The 21,292-nt window shown below is 58.1% G+C and overlaps 1 protein-coding gene across 2 annotated transcripts; it reads right to left on the bottom strand.

Annotated features, from left to right (window-relative positions):
- Window positions 1-731: 731 nt before the first annotated feature.
- Window positions 732-20,150, bottom strand: EVI5L (ecotropic viral integration site 5-like). Of its 2 annotated transcripts, XM_006896325.1 has the most exons (19): window positions 20,014-20,150; window positions 18,920-19,109; window positions 18,148-18,372; window positions 17,994-18,068; window positions 17,280-17,405; window positions 16,015-16,158; window positions 15,776-15,865; window positions 14,800-14,897; window positions 14,664-14,724; window positions 10,794-10,847; window positions 9,883-9,915; window positions 8,469-8,609; window positions 6,455-6,583; window positions 1,978-2,118; window positions 1,745-1,900; window positions 1,519-1,665; window positions 1,345-1,440; window positions 1,165-1,260; window positions 732-1,016 (listed from the first exon to the last, which is right to left on the bottom strand). In XM_006896325.1, exons 1-19 carry the CDS (start codon window positions 20,148-20,150, stop codon window positions 732-734), a joined length of 2,424 nt encoding a protein of 807 aa, XP_006896387.1. The 2 variants fall into 2 exon arrangements, with proteins under 2 accessions (XP_006896387.1, XP_006896388.1); XM_006896326.1 differs by lacking the exon at window positions 9,883-9,915.
- Between the last annotated feature and the right edge of the window lie 1,142 nt (window positions 20,151-21,292).

The raw sequence follows: 21,292 nt of genomic DNA, 5'->3' as shown, positions 1-21,292 counted from the left end.
CTCCTGAAGAGGTGAACCCAGAGGGCATCCCTCCACCACCGACAAAGGGGTTAGGAGAGGAATCTGAGGAGGGGGTGGGGCGAGGGGCGGGGCTTCGCTTCGGGAAGGCTGCTCTGACCTCGTCCCAAGCAGGTACAAACACTGCCACAGCCTGGCCTGCCTGGCTTCACTCCCCCAGGCCGCTCACGCCCCAGGTGGCCCTGCACACAGTAAGGGGGACTTTGGTTTCTGCTGCAGGGGCCAAGCCGCCGCCTGCACCAGGCAGGAAAGCCCAGCGCGCCCGGCCATCCGTTCTCAGCGGCCTGCGGCTAGTCAAGGATCCGTGTGTGCCACAGGGCATCTGGTGGTGGTGAGCAGCGTCCAGCCCTGAGGCGTCCCTCCTGCCTCGGGGCTCTCCAGCTCCTGGGTCCTTCCTGGCAGGGCCGTCCTTGTCCCAGAAGGAGGCCTGCTGCGACTGCGGAAGGAAACTTCTGGCTCGGCCAGCCCTGGCACCTCTGGGATGCCCTCGCTGGTGACTGGCCCTGGCACCGCCGGGATGCAGGAGGTCCCGGAGGGTGCAGGCCAAGCTGGGTAAACAGTGATGGCGAGGGGGGGCCTGCCAAAGGATCCCGAGGAACCCGCAGGGCCCGAGCGAGCCCAGCCTCACTGGCCACCCCTGCCGGCCCAGGCGTGGCCGTGGCTCAGGACACGGTGACCGCCCCGCCCCCGGCTCTGGCGGGCGGGGCCCCGTCTCAGTTGTCCAGGCCCTGGCTGTAGGGCGTGGCCAGCTCGTCTGCGTCACTGTCCGAGCTGCCCTCGCTGTCCTTGGCTGGCCGCTCCAGCCGGCGGAAGAAGCGCGCATCGCGCGGGGACAGCGGGTAGAGCGCGTCCTGCAGCGCGGCGCCCACGCCCACGCCCACGCCCAGCAGCTCCTCGTCGGATGAGGGCAGCGAGTCCTCGTCCAGGTGTCGGGCCAGGCTGAGCCCGTCAAAGGCCAGCGGGTCTTCAAAGGGCGGCGGGCCCTTCAGCAGCCGCACCTGGACGAGAGGCGGGTGGCTGCGCGCTCACACTGGAGGTGTGGCCGGAGGGGCCCACAGAGGCCAAGAGCTCAGTTTCCCGGGGCCCCAGCGCCTGATGCCCGCCCGCCTCTCCTGCAGGGGTGGAGGGGGCCCGCCTCGCACGCACCTCGGCCTTGAGCTCCTCGATCTGGTCCTTGAGTTCGCGGATGTACTGAGACGAGTCCGAGTGGTTGAGTTGGCCCTGGATGCGGCCCTCCTCCCTCTGCAGGCGGCCAGGTCACTGGGGTCAGGGCAGGACCCCGCGTTGGGGCTCGGCTCCCCCCCCACCCCGGCACCCCGAGCTCACCTGGATCTCCAGCTCAGCGATGCGCTGCCGCATCTCAGCCACGGCGGCCATGCTGTCGGCCTCCCGCAGACGCACCGCCATCACCTCCTCTTTGCTCTGCAGCGTGAGGAAAAGGGCGTTAGTTGCGGGTGGGCCGGCGGGGGGTCCACGGCAGGGCAGGTAGGCGGGAGACACCTTGCACTCAGCCTCGGCCTGCTTGCGGCGGCTCTCGCTGAGCTGCGTCTGCAGCCCCTTGTTCTGTGCCCCCAAATACTGCAGCTTCTCCTGCAGCGCCGTGCGCTCCGCCTCCATGCGGTTCAGCAGGTTGCGATGGATGTGGTCCTGCGGGAGGAAAGGAGAACGGGGTCTCGGCCTCGGCCTGGGCGTGGCCTCGCCAGCACTCCCCCTCCAGGTGGCCCACCTGCGTCTCCAGCTCCACCACACGCTGCCGCAGCTCCCGGCCGTCCGCCAGGGCCTGGGCCTCGCGCAGCCGCACGCTCATTAGCTCATCCTGCAGCTCGCTCAGGACCAGCTTCCGCGGGGACTCCTTCCAGCGGCCACCTCGGGACAGATGCGCCTGCGGAGAGGAGGGCTGCTCTCAGCCTCGGCGAGGAGCCTGGGCGACGGGCAGCGGTGGATAAAGGGCGCCCTCACCTGCCAGGTGTCCGAGAGCTCCTGCAGCTGCAGTTTGAGCTCCCGCACAGCAGCCACCGCCTCGCCCTCGCGCACTTTGAGCGCCTTCAGCTCCTCCTGCAGCCGAGCCACGTTGTTCTCATCCGGCAGCGAGCTGTTCCTCTGCGGGAGAGAGTCGGTCAGCGCCCAGGGTGCCGCGCGCCTTCCTGCCCCTCTTTCCCTTGGAACTCTGCAGCCCCTAGCTGGGGCGCGGGAGCGGGGAGCAGCCCGGAGGTGACTGTTGTTATGTGCCATCTAGCTGACTTCCACTCACAGCAAGCCCATGAAGAGTGGCTCTGAGCCCTGCCCTATGCCGAGTCAACCTCACCGCCTCTGACACGCCTGCTCCCACCGCCACAGTCATTGTGTCAACCCATCTCCTCCAGGGTCTTCCTCTCCTGTGCTGCCCCTCCACCCTTCCAAGTATGATGTCCTTCTCCAAGGACTGAACCCTCCTGGCCACATGCCCAGATTATGTGAGACAGAGCTTCACCATCCTTGCCTTCCAGGAGCACCTTGGTTTCTCTTTTGAATGAGGACCCTGAAATAGGGTGCAACCAACCCTGGGGCTGAAGGGCGCTGCCCCAGCCTGCCTGACTGCCCGAGACCCTTTAGTGTCGAATTACCTTACAGTTTTCCTCATCAATGATATTCTTACTATCCTCCCACAGCTCATCTGGTCTTTGCTCATTAGTGTTCAAAGCCTCAAACCTACTTCTGAGACGGTTTTTCAATTCAGGCGGGATAGACTCAAGGTCACATTTTGGTTCCTGTGGATCTGATTTCACTTTCTTTAGCTTTAATTTGAACTTGCATATGAGTAAGTTGATGGTCTGTTCCACAATCAGCACCTGGCCTTGTTTTCACAACTAATTGATAATGAGCTTCTCCAACGATTCTTTCCACAGATGTAATCACTCCGACTCCTGTGTGAATAATCAAGTGAAATCCATATGTATAGTTGCTGTTTGTTTCTTATAAAAGGTATTTTCCATGAATACATCATTGATTGTACAAATCATTTCTGTTACCAAGTCCATGTTTTCTGACTACTGATCCTTCTTACCAGTTCCCTTCTTTTGCATTCCCGTTCATCCATTGTTATTAATGCATCTTGGTTGCATGTTTGATCAATTTCTGACTGCAAAAGTTGGTAGAAATGGTCTATTTCCTCCTTTTGGCTCTGGTAGTTGGTGCATATATTTGAATGACAGTGATATTCACCAGACTTCCTTGTGTATGGATATTATCCTGTCGCTCACAACACTGTATTTCAAGATGGATCTAGAAATGGCCTTTTTAACTGTGAAAGTGAACCTGTTCTTCCTCACCTTTCATTTCTGGCATAGTAGATTATATAACTGTCTCATTCAAGATGTCCCATGCCAATCCATCTCATTTTGACCATACCTAGTATGTCAATATTTATGCATTCCGAGACTGAGATAGATGTCAGAAGACACTCTGAATATTGCACTAAAGTGCAGAGAAGCCAAAGCAAAGGGAAGAAAGCACAAAGTTAAATAGCTGGACAGATGATTTCAAAGGGCAGCTCGGAAGACAAAGCAGAGCATTATGAAATGAGCAAAGAGATGGAGTAAGAAAATCAAAAGGGCCACTCAGCATTTCTTACACTAAAGGACCTGAAGAACAAATCAGGCCTTGAGTTGTGACACTTAAGGATGCTATGGGCAGAATATTGAATGATATGGGAAGCATTAAAAGAAGATGGAAGGAGCACAGAGAGTCACTGTACCAAAAAGAGCTTGCTGGGAGCTCTGGTGGCCTAGTAGCAAGAAGCTGCACTGCAATCCCAGAGATATGCAGTTCGAATCCACCAGATGCTCTGCCGGAGAAGGAGGGGCCATCTCTTCCTGTACCAGTCAGATCCAATTTGACGGTACAAACACAGAGAAAATAATAAAATAGAAATTAAAAAAAAAAAAGAGCTTGCTGACACAGAAGAATTTAATGAAATAGCATAAGATCAAGAGGCAGTGGTGAAGAAAGAGGAAGTTCAAGCTACTTTGAAAGAATTGGCTTAAAATAAGGGCCCAGGAAGTGATAGAATACCAACTGACATATTTCAACAAACAGAGGCTGCCCCTGAACATACTCACAAGGCTGTGCCAGGAAATCTTGAGGACAACTAATTGGCCGACTGACTGGATGGGATTCATATTTATTCCTCCCATTCCAAAAAAAAGGTGATCCCACAGAGGGTGAAAATTATTGAATGATATCACTAATAAAACACACAAGCAAAATCCTGCTAAAGATTATCCAGAAACGACTAAAATAGTACATTGGCAGAGAACTACCAAAAATACAAGTTGCGTTTAGAAGAGGCTGTGGCACTAGAGACGTTATCGCCAATGTCAAGTTGATCTTGCTGGAAGTAGAACATACCAGAAGAGTAGCTATTTGTGTGTCATTGACTATGTAAAGGCATTTGAGTGTGTGGATCACAGTAAATTGTGACTCACCTTGAGAAGAATGGGAATTCCACTGTGCTCATGCACTTGACTGGGCTCATGCGAAACCTAGACTTGGACCAGGAAGCAGTCCTCTGAACACAGCAAGGAAACACAGCATGGTTCAAAATTAGGAAAGGAGTGTGTCAGGGATGCGTCCTATCTCCATGCCTTTTCAATTTGTATGCAGAACAGATCATTCAGGAGGCTGGACTTTATGAGGAGGAATGTGGCATCAGGATTGGAGGAAGACTCATCAATAACCTGTAGGTGACACACCCTTGCTTGCCGAAACGGAGGAGGACCTGAAGCATTTGCTACAGAAGGTCAAGGATTGTAGTTTTCTATATGAATTGAAGCTCAACATCAAGAAGACAAAGACTCTCACCACTAGGCCAATTGGCAGCACCACGAGAGATGAAGTAGAGATTGAAATTGTTAACAATTTCATCTTGCTCGGCTCCACAATCAATACTCTTGGCACCAGCAGTCAGGAAATCAAAAGATGAATTGCATTAGGGAAGTCTGCTGTCACAGAACTCTTCAAAGTTCCAAAGAGTTAGAGAGCTCTGGTGGCCTAGAGGCAAGAAGCCGCACTGCAGTCCCGAAAGTACATGGTTCGTATCCACCAGATGCTCAGCTGGAGATGGTGGGGCAATCTCCTCCTGTGCCAGTTGGATCCGACTCAGTGGTACACAGATAGAAAAAAAAAAGATAAAACAAAGTTCCAAAGTGTAATGATGTTAATCTAGAGACTAAGGTGTGCCTGATTCAAGCCATGGTCTTAGGGATCAGAGAGCTGGACAATGACTAAGGATGGCAGAATAGACGTCTTTGAGTTGTGGCGCTGAAGAAGAGTAGTGAACATGGATTGCCAAGAGAATAAACAGGCCTGTCTTGGAGCAACTAAGATGCTCCTTGGAGGCAAGGATTTTGAAGCTCTGGGCACATGGCCAGGAGGGAGGAGTCATTGATATCATGCTCGGAAGGGTGTAGGAGAGGAAGACCTCGGATGAGATGCATTAACACAGGAACTGGGATAATGGGGGTAGATGTGTTGGAGACAGTGAGACTGGCTCAGCACAGGGAAGAGTTCAGAGCTATTGTATACACGGTCCCTATGAGTCATAGGCAACTTGATAGCACATCACAACACAGAGCACCCCTAGAATCCATCAGCATAGTCACCCATAAATGCTACTGCTCACGACACAAGGAGCCAGACTGCCTTTCCCTGCTCCCTGACCAGATTTGTCCTAAGTGGCTCAAGCTGGGATTGTCCCGTGTCCCATGAGCACAATGAATGACAGGGAACTGTGCTCCCATCTCCTGGTCCAGAATCCAGCACTAACCCTCTGTTGGCTCAGGGGCTGGTGGGGTGAGACAGAATGTTCTGGGTGCACATTCTGCCCTCATGTGGAGACAGCAGGAGGCACACTCAGCTTTGGGCTTGCTGCTGGAGACTGAGGCTGTGGCAGAGACAGAGAGGGTGTCAGAAACTTCGCAGGCCCCAGGGCATGGCCTGAGAAGGGAATGGACTCCACTTGCCTCTGGGTGGTGGGGAAGCTCTGATGGGCTGGGCCTTGCCCTCACTTGGACTAAGCCCACAAAGCTGAGATCTGGTGTCAGGAAGGCTGGCCAGCCTGCTGGCGATGGTGCCTCCTCCTGAGGGCAGATGCCACGAGAAGTGACACGAACTCCGGTGCGGGTGGCTGGGTGTATGTGTGTGAACACACTTCTCCAGGCTTGGGATGGTCTGGGGCTAGAAGCTCAACTCCCCAGACTCACAGATTTTCTTATGACAGGCCGCTGAGCCAAGCATGTGTCTGGGTCAAAGTGGGAAGGAAACAGTGGGGCTGGGAGGGTGTTCTGTTCTCAGCAGACACGCAGCCCCAAAGGGACCCACCTGAGAGGAAGGATTCTGACCTGTCCACAGCTAGGACCTTGCCCTGCACCTCCCAACCTCACCTGACCCCCAGGCACACCTTCTCCATGTCGAGGACCTTGTCCTGCATCTCTCGCAGTGCCCCCAGCGTCTCTGTCTCCCTTAACCGCGACTGCTCCAGCTCCGTCTCCAGGTGTGTCACGAAGTCCTCGGTGAGGCGTGGGTTGTCCTGGGTGGGCAGAGGAGCTCTGTGCCAGCTGCTGCGGGCCCTGGCCTTGGCCCCCCGAAGCCCCTGGGCTGGCAGAAGGGCTCTGGCTAGGGCACAGCAGAAAATGGACTGCGGGCGGATATGTGTTGAGGCAAAACCTGAGGTGACCCTCCTGGTGGCTTCCTGTCAGCAGGTTCCTGGGAGGTCTGGCTGCTTGCAGGGGACGTTCTGAAGGGGGCTCTGCATGGGCTCGGGATGTATGTGCTCCCTCCCCCTCCCCGGGAAGGGTGGGGTGGTGGCACAGGAAGGGCTCTGGGAGGTCACGCTCCTAGGGTGCAGGGGGTGCTCTGACCTAGCTGCAGGCGGGGCGGGACTCTGCACCGAGCATGCGCACGTCTGTCCTCTCTCTGTCTCTCACACACATTGCCACCAGGCCAGCAAAACCCCCAATGCATTGCTGAGGAGTCACTGGGCCTCATGGCCATTCTGTATCATTCCGAGGCTGTAAGGCTTTACGAAGGAGACAGCCTCGCCTTTCTACCGCTGAACAGGCCGGAAGATGGGCTGGACCCGCAATGCATTTTGCTGCTGGGGCTCTTTCCTGCAGTCAGCAGGGACTTCGTTTCAGAATCGAAATGGTAGGGAAATTTGCAAGGACGACCCTCATCTCAGGGAGATCTGGTGGCCTAGTGGTGAGAAGCTGTGCCACAATCACGAAGGCACATGGTTCAAATCCACCAGCTGCTCTGGGAAGAAGGACGGGCAATCGCCTTCTATGTGATTTACTGCTTCTGAAACCCATGCCAGCGATGTTGGCCCTGACTGGACAGCAGTGACTCCTGATCCTCTCGCTCTGAGCCCAGCTCCCAGGACTGGTGTGAGGGGGAGGGTGCCACGCGGGCCCCCAGATGATCTGTCTGGAGGTGAAGGCAGGCCCTAGGGTGGCAGTTGGGCCTTCCTGGCTATGTGCTGGCTGTGTCTTCTCTATGATGACATCATATGACATCTAGATGTCATCACTGGCCTCTCCTGACCCAGCTTCCCCCGCCCACAACTCCCCCAAGGTCATGAGTGCTCACGGTCCACTGGGAGCTCAGGCTAGGCTGTACCACATCCCCCAGGAACCTCTCCTGGAACCTAGGGTTGATAACCTCCTTGGCACCCCATGGTGCCTCCGGTTCGTCTAACTGGGTCTATGGGCATGGCCTACTTCCCAGCTACCTGGGTGCCTTGATGTTTGCACGTGCTGGGAGTCCTGGCAGGAACACCTCTCTCCACCCTGTCTGACCGGGCTTCCTCATTTGGGGCCTCCCTGGGGTGCAGTGTCTCCTCCCGCCCTCCAGGTGTGTGTGTCACTGGCCTGTGGCCGCAGCACCTTCTGGGTGTTCTCGAAGCCCTGCACAGGGGATCTGGGCTTTTCCATCACCAGGTCCTGACCTCAAAGCTGAATCAGGCTGTCTCTCTCCCGGGTCAGAGGGGCACAGGAGGTTGGAGTCTTGGGTACAGGCACCCTGGCACTGGAGAAGGGACTCCTCCCTTGTGCCTGGTCCCTGCCCTTATTAGGCACTTTTCCCCTTCAACCCTGGTGAGATGCCAAGCCTCCCGGGAGGGCCAAGAGCCCATCAGCCAAGTCTGTGTATGGTGCCCAGCAAATTCCCAGAGTGCTGAGTGCCATGAAGTTAGGGTGCCAACTGGGCCCCCCGAAAGATCTGGCTGGTGGGGCTTCCCGGGAGACAAAGGTGTGCCCCTTCTGGCTGTGGAGATGGAACTCCCAGGGTCGCCTGACTCTAGGCCCCCTCACCAGGGACTGCTGGGGCTGGAAAGAGGAAAAGGCACATGGGGACTCTGAGCAGGACTGGGGGACTCTGGGCGGGGCTGGAGGACCCCTGGGGCGGGATTGGGGTACCTGTTGCTCCTGCAACTGCCGGATGGTACTCTGAGCCTTCTGCAGGTCCTCGGTGGCTGAGCTGCACTGCTGCCGCACCACCGCCAGCTCCCGCTTGATGACGTAGTTCTCCTCGGCCTCCTGCGCCCGTGTCACCTGCCCCTGAGCACAGCGAGGAAGGCGCATGACCCTCTGCTGGACCCACAAGCCCTGTTTCTGGCCACAGGGGGATGAGAGAGTCTGGGCTTGAGAGGCAGGGGTGGAGCAGAGTGAGGGTGTCAGAGCCTGGGAGGGGCAGCTCCAGCCGCCTGCCTGGGGGAGGCAGGCATGGGGCGCCTGGAGGGACCTGGGCAGCTCTTTCCCTCCTGCACGTGGCCCACAGCCTCTGTTCAGGGAGGCAAAGCAAGCCCTCACCGAGGGGTGGACAAGGCCTCCACCGGCTCACGGCACTCGAAGGGCGAGTGGAGGCAGGGCTGCGTGGGCAGGTGGCACATCCCTCTCCCGGGGCCTCCCCACAGACTCATTCCCTCACCCCACCTAGTCTGGGTCCCTCATTCCAGGCTCAGAGACACCAGGGGTGAGTGGAAGCTTTGAGGTAAAGCCATTCAAGATGAGGTAGCAGCAGAAGCAGGTGAGTGAGAGAGGGCGCCAGGCCTTGCAGGTAGAAGCACAGGGCAGGGCGAAAGGCCAGGAGGGGCGCTGTGTGTGAGTGCAAGTGGGAGAGTGTGCAGGTGGATGTGTGCACGTGAGTGGAAGTGCAGGTGAGTGTGCATGTGTGCATATGGACATATGTGTGCAAGTGAGCGCGTGTATGCAAGAGTGCAAGTGCGCATGCTTGTGCGTGTGAGTGTGCGTGCAGGTGAGTGTGTGAGTGCAAGTGTGTGCATGCGTGTGAGTGTATGTGTGTGGGAGTGAGTGAGTGTGGGCAGGTGAGTGTGAGTGCAAGTAAGGGTGTGTGCATGTGAGCATGAGTGTACAGGTGTGTGAGTGCATGCGTGAGAAGACACGGGAGTGGGAGTATGCGTGCACGTGTGCTAGTGGGAATGTATGTGTGAGAGGATGTGTGCATGGGTGTGCATGTGCATGACTGCATATGTGTCAGCGCAAGTCTGTGGCGTGAGTGTGCAAACGTGAGGACATTAGGAGTGTGCAGTGCCCACATGTCAGACGTCAGGGCTGGAGCGGACGCTCTCAGGTCCCCGGAGGAAGGGGACGCTGCACGCGTGCATGACCCTTCCTTCCCGCACCCCTTTCCTCTCCGTGTCACACCCCCCAGGCCTTATCTCCCCTGCAGAGCGTCCCCAGCTGCCCCCATGCGCGGAGCCAGGCCTTCTCCCATCCCCTCAGAATGACAGCGGCCAGGCGCAGGCGGTGGCTGGCTGTCATGTGCAGGGTGTGACGGGGAGGGGGCGGGAGAGATCAAAGGCTACAGTACCTGGATCAACCTATCAGCCAGAGCGGCGCTCTCCTACCGGGTGGAAGGGGGTCCGAGCGACAGGGGGAGGAGCAGAGCGGAAGGCGCGGGGACAGGAGAGGGAGAGACAGACAAGAATGCTGGTCACTACCGCGGTGGACTATCTCTAGAAGCAGGAGAGAGCAGTGAAGACCAGAGACCCGGCGGGAGAGGACCCGGAGGAAGACCGAAGCCAGAGCGTCTGTCCTGGAGAGGGGCCTGGCTGTGGGTGGGTGGGTGGTGGCCAGGATGTGCCCCCCTCAGGTGGGACCTCAGGCCCTGGAATGTGAGTGAGGGGCTGGGCCACTGGTAGACAGGGGTAATGGGACAGTCCTGGAGGCCCAGAATCCTGGGGAGACCCGGGCAGCAGGATCCTGTGAGGATGTGACCACAGTGACTGGCCATGAGACCATGAGAGAGGGAGGAGGTGGGCATTGAAGAGCTCCTGCCCTCTCCTTCCGAAAACGCCGGGGTCCGGGGTCCAGGGTCCAGGCCCGAAGCAGCGTGGCCTCCTCATCCTCCTAACAGTCTTTCCTCTTTTTTGAGGTTGAGATGTTGAAATTGCAGGGTTCGGTGCCTTGTCAAAGCAGCTCTGCCTCTCCCCCCACTGAGCGGCGTGGGGGGTGCACCGAGCAGTCCCGCTGGGTGGGGGTATGCACTTAGATCGGGTGATGACTAAACCCCAGGCCCGGGGTTAATTATAGTGGGGCGCAGTGCGAATGAAGTTCCACACAACCACCAATTAAGTCACAGCCCAAACCGCAGTGGGGGTGCTGGTGGCGGGGCCAGGGCACCCCTGGAGTTCATTCATAGTTCACAGACAGGTGGCAGGGGGAGGGCTGAGCCCAGGGGTCTGCTTGGCGGTGCCACAGGTTGGTGGCCACGCCCCTCACCTTCTCCAGGGTTTCGATCCGCTGTTTCAGGAGCCGGTTCTCTGTCCGAAGCCTCTATTGAGGGGAGAGGAAGGTGTGTCAGACCTGCACCCCAACGTACCCACCCTCAGGGCAGGATGGAGCCCCCACCCCAGCTCAGGCAACACCTTCCCTTCCAGCTGGGGAGCTACAGAATGGCAGGCCAAGCCCTGCCGCGGACCCTGCCTTCGTGCCTCTTGCTGATCTGAGAGCCGCCTGCTGCAGGGTTTCCAGCGGCTGTTTATACCAAAGTTGCTTGCCAGGCTTTTCTTCCAACGCACTTCGGGGTGGAACTGATCCCTTCAATCTTTGATTTTCTTTCTTTCTTTTTTTTTTTGGTTAGCAGCTGGGCGGTTAACCACCCCCCCCCCCCCCCGCAGGCCCTTCCTGTTTCATTGTTGTTGCTGTGTGTGCTGTAGAATCGGAACCTATACACACCTGACCCTCCAGCAAGTTTTCTGAGGCAGTAAATCACACGGGAGGAAACTGCTCATCCTTCTTCTGCAGAGCAGCTGGGGGATTCGAACCACGAGCCCTGGGGATTGCAGCGCAGCTTCTTACCACTAGGCCACCAGAGATCCTTGTGTAGAGGGGCTGTTAATTTCCTAAAGCAAACCTTGGCTCTGTAAACCTTGGCATAGTGAGTTCAGTGTTGGGTTGCCAACTAGAAGGTCGGGCAGCTGGAACCCACTTGCTGCTGGGGGGAAAGCTGGCCAGTCTCCTGCTGTTAGGATTTATGGCCTCAGAAAGCTGCGGGAGGGTCGCTGTGAGGGGGCTGACTTGATGGCAGGGAGCTCGCGGGGCAGCGGAATCATGTAGGTGCCATCTGTGGCTGTGGTCAGCCCCCATCTCTGCATTTTTGGGGTTACCACTGCCAGCCCACAACCCACTGCTTTGCTCTTGGCCTCTGGGTTGAAGTCGCACATGACAAACTCCTCGTAGCATGTGGGCCCCTCGCCGTTGTGTCCTGCTCACCAGGCTGCGTCCTTTGGCTGCACAACCAGTTCTCCAGGCCCCTGGGCAGGCTGTGCTCAGAGGTCCGGCGACAGCGAGCCTTGGGTTTAGCCTTCTGTCTGCAATGATGGATTCTGGTCAGTCCTTGTGGTGTTTGGTTACCCCATGGGGATGCAAAGGGGTCGCCCCTCTTGACTTGCTCCCGACTCACTGGGGCCTGAAATAAATGGTGCCTGCAGATCGGATCCCTGTGATCTGCAGGGTTTTCACAGGCTGATTCTGGAAGATGCTCTCCAGGCCTTTCTTCCTCGTCCATCTTAGTCTAGGTGCTTCGCTGGAACTTGCTCAGCCTCACAGGCACACAGAAGCCCCACTGACAGACGGGTGGTGGCTGAGCAGGAGGTGTGACGGCTGGGATTGAACCTGGGTCTCCTGCATGTTGTTGCTGTTAGGTGCCGTGGAGGCGGTCATGAGGCACTGCAGTACTGTGACCAGTGCATGGAAACCTTGCCCTGCCCAGCCAGCCTCACAATTTCTGCCATTTGCAAGCCCACTGCAGTCACTGTGCCAATCTACGTCCTTTCCTGACCCTCTGGCTTTCCAAAAATGATGTCCTTTTCCCAAGGTTTGGCCCCTGCACTTTCTCCAGGACAGATTGGTTTGTCCTTCTGGCAGTCTATGCGATATGCAGTCTTCTTCACCAGCACTACAATTCAAAGGCATCGATTTGTCTCCAGTCTTACTTATTCATAGTCCACTTGTGCATGCAGACAAAGCAAGTGAAAATACTGTGGCCGGGGTCAGGCGCACCTTAGTCTTTGAACTGATGTCCCAGCTCTTAGCACTTTAGAGAGATTCTTGATAGCAGATTTGCCCAATGTCTTGACCACTGCTTCCAGGCGTGTTGTTGGTGAAGTAAATGAAATAATCGACACTCTCAGTCATTTCTCCATCTCTCATGATGTTACCTATCGGGTTGCTTGTAAGGAATTTTGCTTGGGAGGCAGGAATTCTATCTCCGAATTTTCAGTGTCCTAAGGTGTGACTTACGTGTATTTTATGTCATGTCTAACTATATGTCCATAGGAAATTAGACAAGAGCATCATTTAGAGGTACTGATTAGCAAGGATCACAAAGAAAATTCCCTGGCTTTATTCCAACAAGAAAATGTGATGGAAAGATCCGCAATGTTCTCAGGAAGCGCAAGGAAGTGGTCAGAGAGAACTGCTCCTTCTCCAAAAGGGCAAACTGAGTCAGAGTGGGTGAGGCCCTTAGCTGTGGGTGCTCAGGTCCTGACCCCTGGCCTCTGGGCTGCCCTGCCCAGCCTCTGGCCCCAACCCACAGTTGCATCAAGCAGAACCACGCTGGGAGGAGTTGGGAAGGCCTGACCACCACCACGCTTTTCTTCCGCTTACCCCAAAGGGAAAACAAGAGTGTGTGCGGCTACAGTGCACACGGTTAGGTGGTGGGAGAATGCACGGGCGGGACCCTTTCAAGGCCCACCGGTTCTCATGTTTCCCTCAGGGCAATCTGCAGGCTGGGCACGTGGCCTGAGGGCCGGCTGTGCCTGTCACAGCCACCAGATGGCAGCAGTCTGTATGTGCGAGACAGCTGTAGCAGCCAGGCTGCAGCCACTGTTACTGTGAGTTGTTGTTAGGTGTTGTCGAGTCAAGTATGACTCGTGGTGACCCTACGAACAACAGCCCTGAACAGTGCCCTACCCTGTGCCACCCTTAGAAAGCGATTCATGTCTGGAAAAGCTACAGATGTGCTTGGACAGAGATGCCCTCTCCTGCTCGCTCAGGTGTGGGTAGCAGGTGAGGCCGATTCCTGTGCAGTTTGTACCCCCGCTTTTCTAAGGAGGTGGAGATGACGATGGCAGAGTAAGAATACTAGAATTATCCAGTAGAGTGAGTCGCGAGCTCATTTTCCAGACGGGAGTGGTGAGGCGAGGCTCCGAGGGCTGAGTTCGCACAGGCATTGTGTGCGTGAAAGCAGGGCGGAGGACAAGGAAGACGGAGGCTTTTTTGAATTGTGTTGGCAAAGGACACGGGCCATTCTTCAGATGCTGAAAGAACCAACGTGTGTCGTGGCAGAAATGCAGCCAGGATGTTCCTTAGAGGGAGGGATGGGGACACTGTCACCTCGAGCCCCTCTCATGCCCCTGAGCATGTTTATCAAGAAGGGCCAGTTCTCAGAAGACGGTATCGTGCAGGGAAAGCAGAGGGTCAGCGAAGAAGACCCTCACGAGAGGGACTGAGGTGCCTGCAGCCCTGGGCTTGAACTCCGTGGTGGCCGAGGACGCTGCAGGATCGGGCCTGGCCTGGCTCCGTTGTACAGCGGATAGCGATGAGTCAGAGCTAACCGTTCATGGTGGGGCTTGAACTTGAACCCTGGTCTGCTGGCCACTGAAGAGGACAGAGTCAGGCTGAGCTGGGGTTTTTCTCTTTTTCCCCATGCTGGACTTGGGGGGATCCTCCAGGCTCTGCCATGACTCTGGTGCACAGCAAATGCTCAAAGCAAATGCTTATTCTGTAACTCATCACGTGGAGAGGGACGGAAGCAGAAGGAAGGAAAGAGGGGGTGCCTGGGCTCAGGGGTGCCGCACTTTAAAGGAACCCCAACCCTACCAGGGCCTGGCCCTTGCCTTGTTCTCTGGATGCACATACATCCTGCGTCAGCTTGTTCTACCCACTATGTCCAGGAGGGCAGGGACCTTGGCTACCTCGGTCACTGCCATTTTGGGTGCTGAGGACCAGAGGGGCAGGCCACTGCATCGAGGGGTCCAGGGCCTCCGCAAGTGCGGGCCAGTGCTGCCCTCTAGTGGTGAGTGGCTGGGAGGGCCCAGAAGGCCCCATGCTGGCCCCTTGCTGTGATACCTGGGTGCAGGGACTCACTTTGATCTCGATCTGCTCCTCCATCTCCTTGCTCTTCATGGCCGCATACTCCTTCTCCAGCCTGCGGAGGCGAAGCCGAGGTGGTCACCGTCCCGCTGCTCGAGATGGCCCGCCCCAGCAGCCCCCACGCACTGACCTCTTCATCTTCTTGGGGTTGTACTTGATCTGGTAGGCCTTGAGGATCAGCTTGTCCGGGCAGCTGTCAAACTGGTGGGGGATGACCCTCTGGAAGTACTGTGGGGACACAGGTGGTCACCACCCTGGGGATGGGCTCGTCGGGCCCCTGTGGCTTCTGCTTCTGTGGAGGGTCTGGTACTCAGTGAGGGAGAGGGCCATCTTTCTGGGTGCCAGCATGTCCCTGTGCAGGTCCTGGCTTGTGGGGGTTGAATGACCACCGTGGTGGCCAGGACGTCAGTATCTGGGTGGGGTGGCATCTGAGCACCCAGGACCTTCTGTGAAGGACAGGGATAGGACTAGCCGATGCAGACCAGCAGGGTCCAGGGGTGGTGAGGGATCGGGCGCTGGGCCAGGCCCGGGGGAGAAGCCCTTGGAGAGGTCGGCCTGGTGTCTTGAGCCTCAGCAAAGGGTTAAGCACCAGCAGCGGTGGCCACAGCTTGTTGCGGTTCGGGGGCAGCCTGGCTCCCGCTCCCCTGCCCAGCTGGCCCCGTCCAGCAGCTGCGGACAATGGATGCCCGTGTCTGAGGACACAACCGTGGCCTTTGTGCATTCTTCCCCGAGCGCCAGCTGGAGGGCGCCAGCGGGGGCAGGGCCTGCGTGGCGTCGTGAACCAGGCAGCCTCTCCTCCAGGGCACAGGCCTGGCAGGTGTGGGAGTGCTCTGACCCCTGACCCTGTGGTGCCTCCGAGGGCTGGAGGCTGAGGCAGCAACTGCACCACAGCCCCCTGGTTTGGCTGGTTCTGTTTTGAAATGGGGATGTTAGGTTTTGGGGGACCTGGAGTTGGAGGTAGCTAGGCCATTCCAGGCCTCTTCCTCCATGCTCACGGCAGGGCCTGTCTGGTGTTCAGGATCCCCTGGTTCCTATGGGGAGGGCAGAGCCGGCGGGGAGGATTTGGGGGGCTTCCCCCGCCCAGCTCGCTGTGTCCCTTGGCCCACCTGGGACATCCCTTCCATGTCCAGCTGCATCAGCTCCATCTGGTTCACCTGCAGCAGTGCCAGGCCCACCCGGAACACGATCTCCAGCCCCTGTGAAGGCAGTGCTTCTGGGTCTGCTGTCCATCCCCTCAAGTCTCCCCACACCCAAGCCCCGCGCTGTCACAGACCCTAGATCTCTCCCCCTTTCCGCTCCCGCCAGGCCAGGGCCCAGGGCTTCTCAAGTAGGGTCTGGTTCTTACCTCGTACATGAAGATGTCAAAGACACGGGTGGCCACGGGCAGCGGGAAGGTGGTCAGGAAGAGCGTGAGGAACCAAGAGGAGGCGTACATGGACGTGTGGAAACTTTGGGAGCGGAAGTGGGTGTTCAGGTCTGGGAGCTGCTCCTGTGGGTGGGGAGGGGGCAGGAGCTGTGAGGGGGGGCCTCGTGTTCACACCCACTGAGCCTCGCCTCCTGCCTGTGCTGGGCTCGTGCTGCTGCCTCCAGGGAGCCGTCCCTGATTGCTCTGCTGCCCCCCCCCCGCTCCTGCGTGTGTGCACGGGGCTGCAGCCCTCCTGCACGCCCAGCTGGACAAGGTGGGCACACCTCCTCCTTGAGGAGGGTGGGAAGAGCAGCCGCGTGTTGGGTGTGCAGCCTCTGGACGAGGGCTGGGCCAACTGCTCGTCTGTAGCTGCTCAGGAATCCTCAGATCACCCCGAAGAAGATGCTGGAGCTCAGAGTGGTGATGTAATTCCCCAAAGGCCACCCAGGGAGTGACCTCAATCCCACGGCCCCTGACGTGCCCGCTTCAGAGCCTGCCTGTGTCACGTGACGGTGAAGGCACTCTCACGCTCGTCCGTGTCAGCCCCACCCCTAAGTTCTCAGTACAGCACGGCCAAGCTCAGATGATGACAATGGCTGGCAAGTGACAAGCCATGGGGGAGCCTGAGGTCAGAGAAGGGACGGACGTCAGGACCCTCTGGATGTCCTGCATCAGCGGGATGGACTCCTGGCCTCTCCCGCCCTCCCTGCCTGGGAGTGGTGCCACCTATTGCCCCCATGTGTGAGGTTATAGCAGCTCCTGTGAGCCCTGGGCACCCACTTGCCACAACTGCCAAGCTACCTTAGGTGCTGACTGCTGTCGGCAGGAGGAGTGGGGTCCCACAGCCTCCGGAGCAGGCCTGAGAGTGTGTGTGTGTGTGTGTGTGTGTGTTTGCGCCAGCACTGTCTGCCAGCCAGGAGCAAGGCCCTGTGGGGGCGGCTATTTATAAACAAAGACGTCTGTCTGCGGCTCCCATAATCAGCAGAGGCAGGCAGACGACACTCCCTCCCTGCCACGCAGGAGGGGAAGGGCCGGGGTGTGTCTGAGCGTGCACACCCACTCCATGAGCAGCTTGCAGCAACTCCAATCCACAAGGCTGGGCCCTGGCCTCCCCTGAAGCATCCCTGGGGCGGGGCTGCACAGCCTGGGGACACGCAGACACGGGGCATGTCACCCTGGGGTGCCCGGCTCTGCAGCGGGCTCACCTGCAGCATGTACTCGAACTGGTAGATGCAGAGCCCCAGCTCAGCCATGCTGGGCTTGAAGAGCTCCCGTAAGCGGTACTCCTGCATCAGCCGCACGAATACACAGAAGGCTTCCTCCTCGGGCATCTGGGAGGAAGGTGGGGCAAAGACTGGCCAGGCCTGGGCAGCGCGGCCTGTGTGCAGTGCTTGGCCCAGGCCTGTTTCTGTTCCATTTACACTTAATGGACACTGACTGTGCCCAGTGGTGGGCTGAGTGGCCCTGGCTGTCTCTCCCTGGATTCTCACCATGAATCTAGGGTAAATATCACCCGGTTTTCTGGATGAAGAACTCGGGGCCGCTGACAGCCACGTGGCAGAAAGTGGAGGAGCTGGGACTTGGACCTAGGTGTGGCCAGCTTTGATGGGACACAGTGGAGACACCCTCCTTTCTACCCCCAAATTTCCCCTTCTCCCCTTCTAAGCCTTCTGGCTTCTCTGGAGAACAAGTCCAGTCCCTGTGGCTGTGACACTAAGTTCCCTGACCAGCTCTGGGAGGCAACAGGATGGGCTGTTCTGGCTGGTGCAGTGGACAGGGCCTAGCCAGGACAGGTGAGCAGCCCTGGAGGCTGGGCTGGGGACTGTCAGAGGACAGAGGAGGCTCCAGGCACTGACCCTGGGAGGAGGGGACACTCTGCTCTGTCCACCCTGAGGCAAGGCCTGACCCCAGCCACCTACCTGCATGAGCAGCAGACCCACGATGAAGGCGCTGCCCTGGCAGTAGCCCACCTCTCGGTCCACCAGGGAATAGGCCTGGAGGGGGACCGGGTGTGTCGGGACAGGGTCCTGTGCGGCCAGCAGGGCAGGCAGCCCCCGAGAGCCCTGGCCTCACCTTCATGACATTGAAGAGCACCTCCTGCCCTAGGCTGTCCTGGCCCTTGAAGAACTCGTGCTCGGGGTAGGTGCGGGCGATGTCCCTGCGGATCAGCTTCTCGCAGGGCGACGACATCTTGAGCAGCTCTGAGTACTGGTTCTTGACGGGCATGTCTGTGGCGCTGCACAGGAGCTGCCACACGATGGCCCGGAAGTGGTGTGGGATGCCCTTTCGGATCAGCTCCTGGGAGCGGGGGGCGGGAGGGTGGGCTGGACCCTGGCTCAGGCCGGCATCCACGCCGGCCCCCTTGACCACCCCGCCAGGCACTCGTGGCACTGAGCTTGCCCGGTCACCGCACCACAGATCAAGGCCACAGTGTGTGACTTGCTGTCCCCCCAAACCACCCGCCTTGTTGCCTTGAACCCAGCAGCAGAAATGTGTGAACTGGGACGGGAAGTAGGGGCTCAACCATTTATGGGGCAGCCCCTCCTCGACGGTCCCCACAACCCAGCAACAAAACCGGTTGCCGCTGAGTCAGCTCCTGACTCATGGTGACCCCGTATGTGAACGGTTCTCACAGAGGTTTCAATAGCGGTGTTCTCAGAAGGAGATCACCAGGCCTTTCTTCTGATGCGCCTCTGTGTGGACTCAAACCTGCAATTCTTTGGTTGGCAGCTGAGCGTCTTACCTGTGTGCGCCACCCAAGCCTCCCGAGACACCCTGGAGGTGCCTGCAGACCCCTGCCCTGCCCCAGAGCCAGGCTGCCCTGCAGCCCCACCCAGGCCCCCACCTTGAGCAGCTTCTCCTTCCTGCGCCGCCACTCCTCCCACTCATTGGCGATGCGGCCCCACAGGATCCACGTGTCCTCCTCCAGGTGGCTCAGGTTGGAGGAGGCGGAGGAGCTGGACACCAGGGAGGAGCCGCTGTTCCGCCGGGAGCCGTTCATGGAGCGCATGGACTTGGAGTCGGCCTCCAGGAGTCTGGGGAGGAAGGGTCGTTGGAGGTATGTCAGGGGACACACACACACACACACACACACACTCACATGATCCTGGGGTCGCACTGAGGCTAGGAGCTGCCTCACTTCTGCTACGCTTGGGGGGCTGGGCCGCCTCTGCTGTGTGACCCTGGCCAGCCACCTAACCTCTCTGAGCTGTGCTTTTCTCATCCGTCACCCTGAGCAGCTTCTGCTGTGTCTGTCCCCAGTCTAGACTGTACACTGCACGGATCAGCCCTTCTCACTGTCCCACCGGCCTGCGGGCCACATTTGTGAGGACTTTATGGAGGAGGCCTCTATGGAACATCGTTTAACTTTGATACACAGGGTTGTCATGATTTGGAATCAACTTGATGACTAAGGTTTGTGAGTGAATGTGTCAATTTCTGTTAGGTATATATGCATTTGTGAAATTGCTGGCCACAGTAGATGCATCTAGAGGCTGTAGGAGATGCTTCCATGGTGGCCGTGTTCACATGAGCAGCTGAGGGTGAGTGATTAGACTGGAAATTGATCACAGCCAGCAAGGGGAAGAGTCCGACAGGGACGCGGAAGGGTCCTGGAGGTGGACTTCAACTAAGAGCAGCCCCCCGAGCCCCAGGGTAGAACTGTGTTCACGGGGTTTTCACCGGCTGGTTTTTCTGGGTGGCAGCACACCAGGCCTTTCTTCCGAGTGCCTCTGGATGGTCTTGAACCACCAACCACAGGGTTAGCAGCCAGTGCTTAGATGGCAGCTCTTCTCCACCTTGTGGGACCCCATTCTCCTCATCCGATGGAGGGGAGGAGGGACAGAGATACCCTTCATCAAACACTGACCCAACTCTGAGATGAAGGGGTACCTGGAACTTCTCGGAGGGGCCTTCCCTGTGCCCCAGGCTCTGACTCACCGGTTTTGCTCTTCGAGTTTGGCCAACAGTTCCAGCTCATCGGGGCTGAGGTTCTCGGAGTCAGAGGTGGGGGAGCAGGTCGGGGCTGACAGGGCCTCGTGTGACGAGGAGTCGGGGCTCAGAGTCGGGCTCGCCATGGCGGGCAGGCTCGTCAGACGCGAGGGAGGTTGTGTCACAGCTCTGTCTGGAGGGATGAAACATAGGCAGGGTCAACACTGGGTGCCCACTCTGTCCTGCTGATTGGGGTCTGCCCAGCTCTGATGTGCCTACCCTTTGCACCCCTCCTTACACCTTGGCCAGAGTACCAGCTCCTTCTGTCCAAGCTGCTTGTGTCATCAGGCTAGACACAGGCAGGAGGACTGTGGACAGGACCTCGACCTCTCTGCTGTCCTTGGGCATGAAGGCCAAGCTCAACTCAACACCCCAAGTTTTCAGCAGGGTCCATGTGGCCCAGGATCCTGCTGGACATGGGGTATACGTGCCCCTGTCCCAGATACACCCCCAATCCCCGTCCTGACAGCCTTGGTCCCTGTGCCCACTGCAGCATCAGTGCCTGACCTTCCCCATCTTATCAACCTAAGTGGGCTGCTGGCAGGGCCAGAGCAATTATTCTCAACTGTTAATTGTCTGGGGCTGCCAACAGCTGAGAGAGTGGCTGAGAGTGTGACTCCCCTTCACTGGGAAGCAGGGGATGTGGAGGAGTGCTGGGAATCTGGGGCCCTAAGGGGGTGCAGCTCGCCCTGTCCTTCCCAGGGGGTCTGGCCTCGCCTTTCTTGGGCCTCAAGGACACAGTCCTCATTGCCTGCCAGCTTCTGGAGAGGTGACCAGTACAGGGTTGAAGGCCTGGGTGCCAGCTCAAGCGGATCTGTGTCTGAAGCCGTGTGACTTTGGGTGGGCGGCTTCATCTCTCAGGAGTCTGGACTGGGACACCCTCGAGGGTGGTTGTGAAAGTCAAGTGCAGACTGCACGCCACATGCTCAGGGCAGTGGCAGCAGACGCTGGCCAGTACCTGCAGCTTGAGCCAGTTGTCGGGGCTGTTGGGACCTCCTCTGGGGACAGCGGTCACCTGGTTGGGAGATTCTGGACACCAGGACTCGGCCCTGGGTCACGCAGACAGAAAGACAAGCTTGCCTGTCCTCCCCTCTGACGCTACTGTCCTGGCTGTCCCCTCTCCTTCACTCTGTACTGGGGTCCTCCAGCTACTGTTGGATTCCACCTGACTGGTCCCCTGGGGAGGGGGTATCTAGTCCCCTGACAGGTGGGGGATGGTAATAGGATA

Source organism: Elephantulus edwardii, unplaced genomic scaffold (genome assembly GCF_000299155.1).
Source record: "Elephantulus edwardii isolate Elephantulus edwardi_28Jun2011 unplaced genomic scaffold, EleEdw1.0 scaffold00185, whole genome shotgun sequence".
NCBI classification, from domain to species: Eukaryota; Metazoa; Chordata; class Mammalia; order Macroscelidea; family Macroscelididae; genus Elephantulus; species Elephantulus edwardii.
This window is presented reverse-complemented; position numbering and strand designations above follow the sequence as displayed.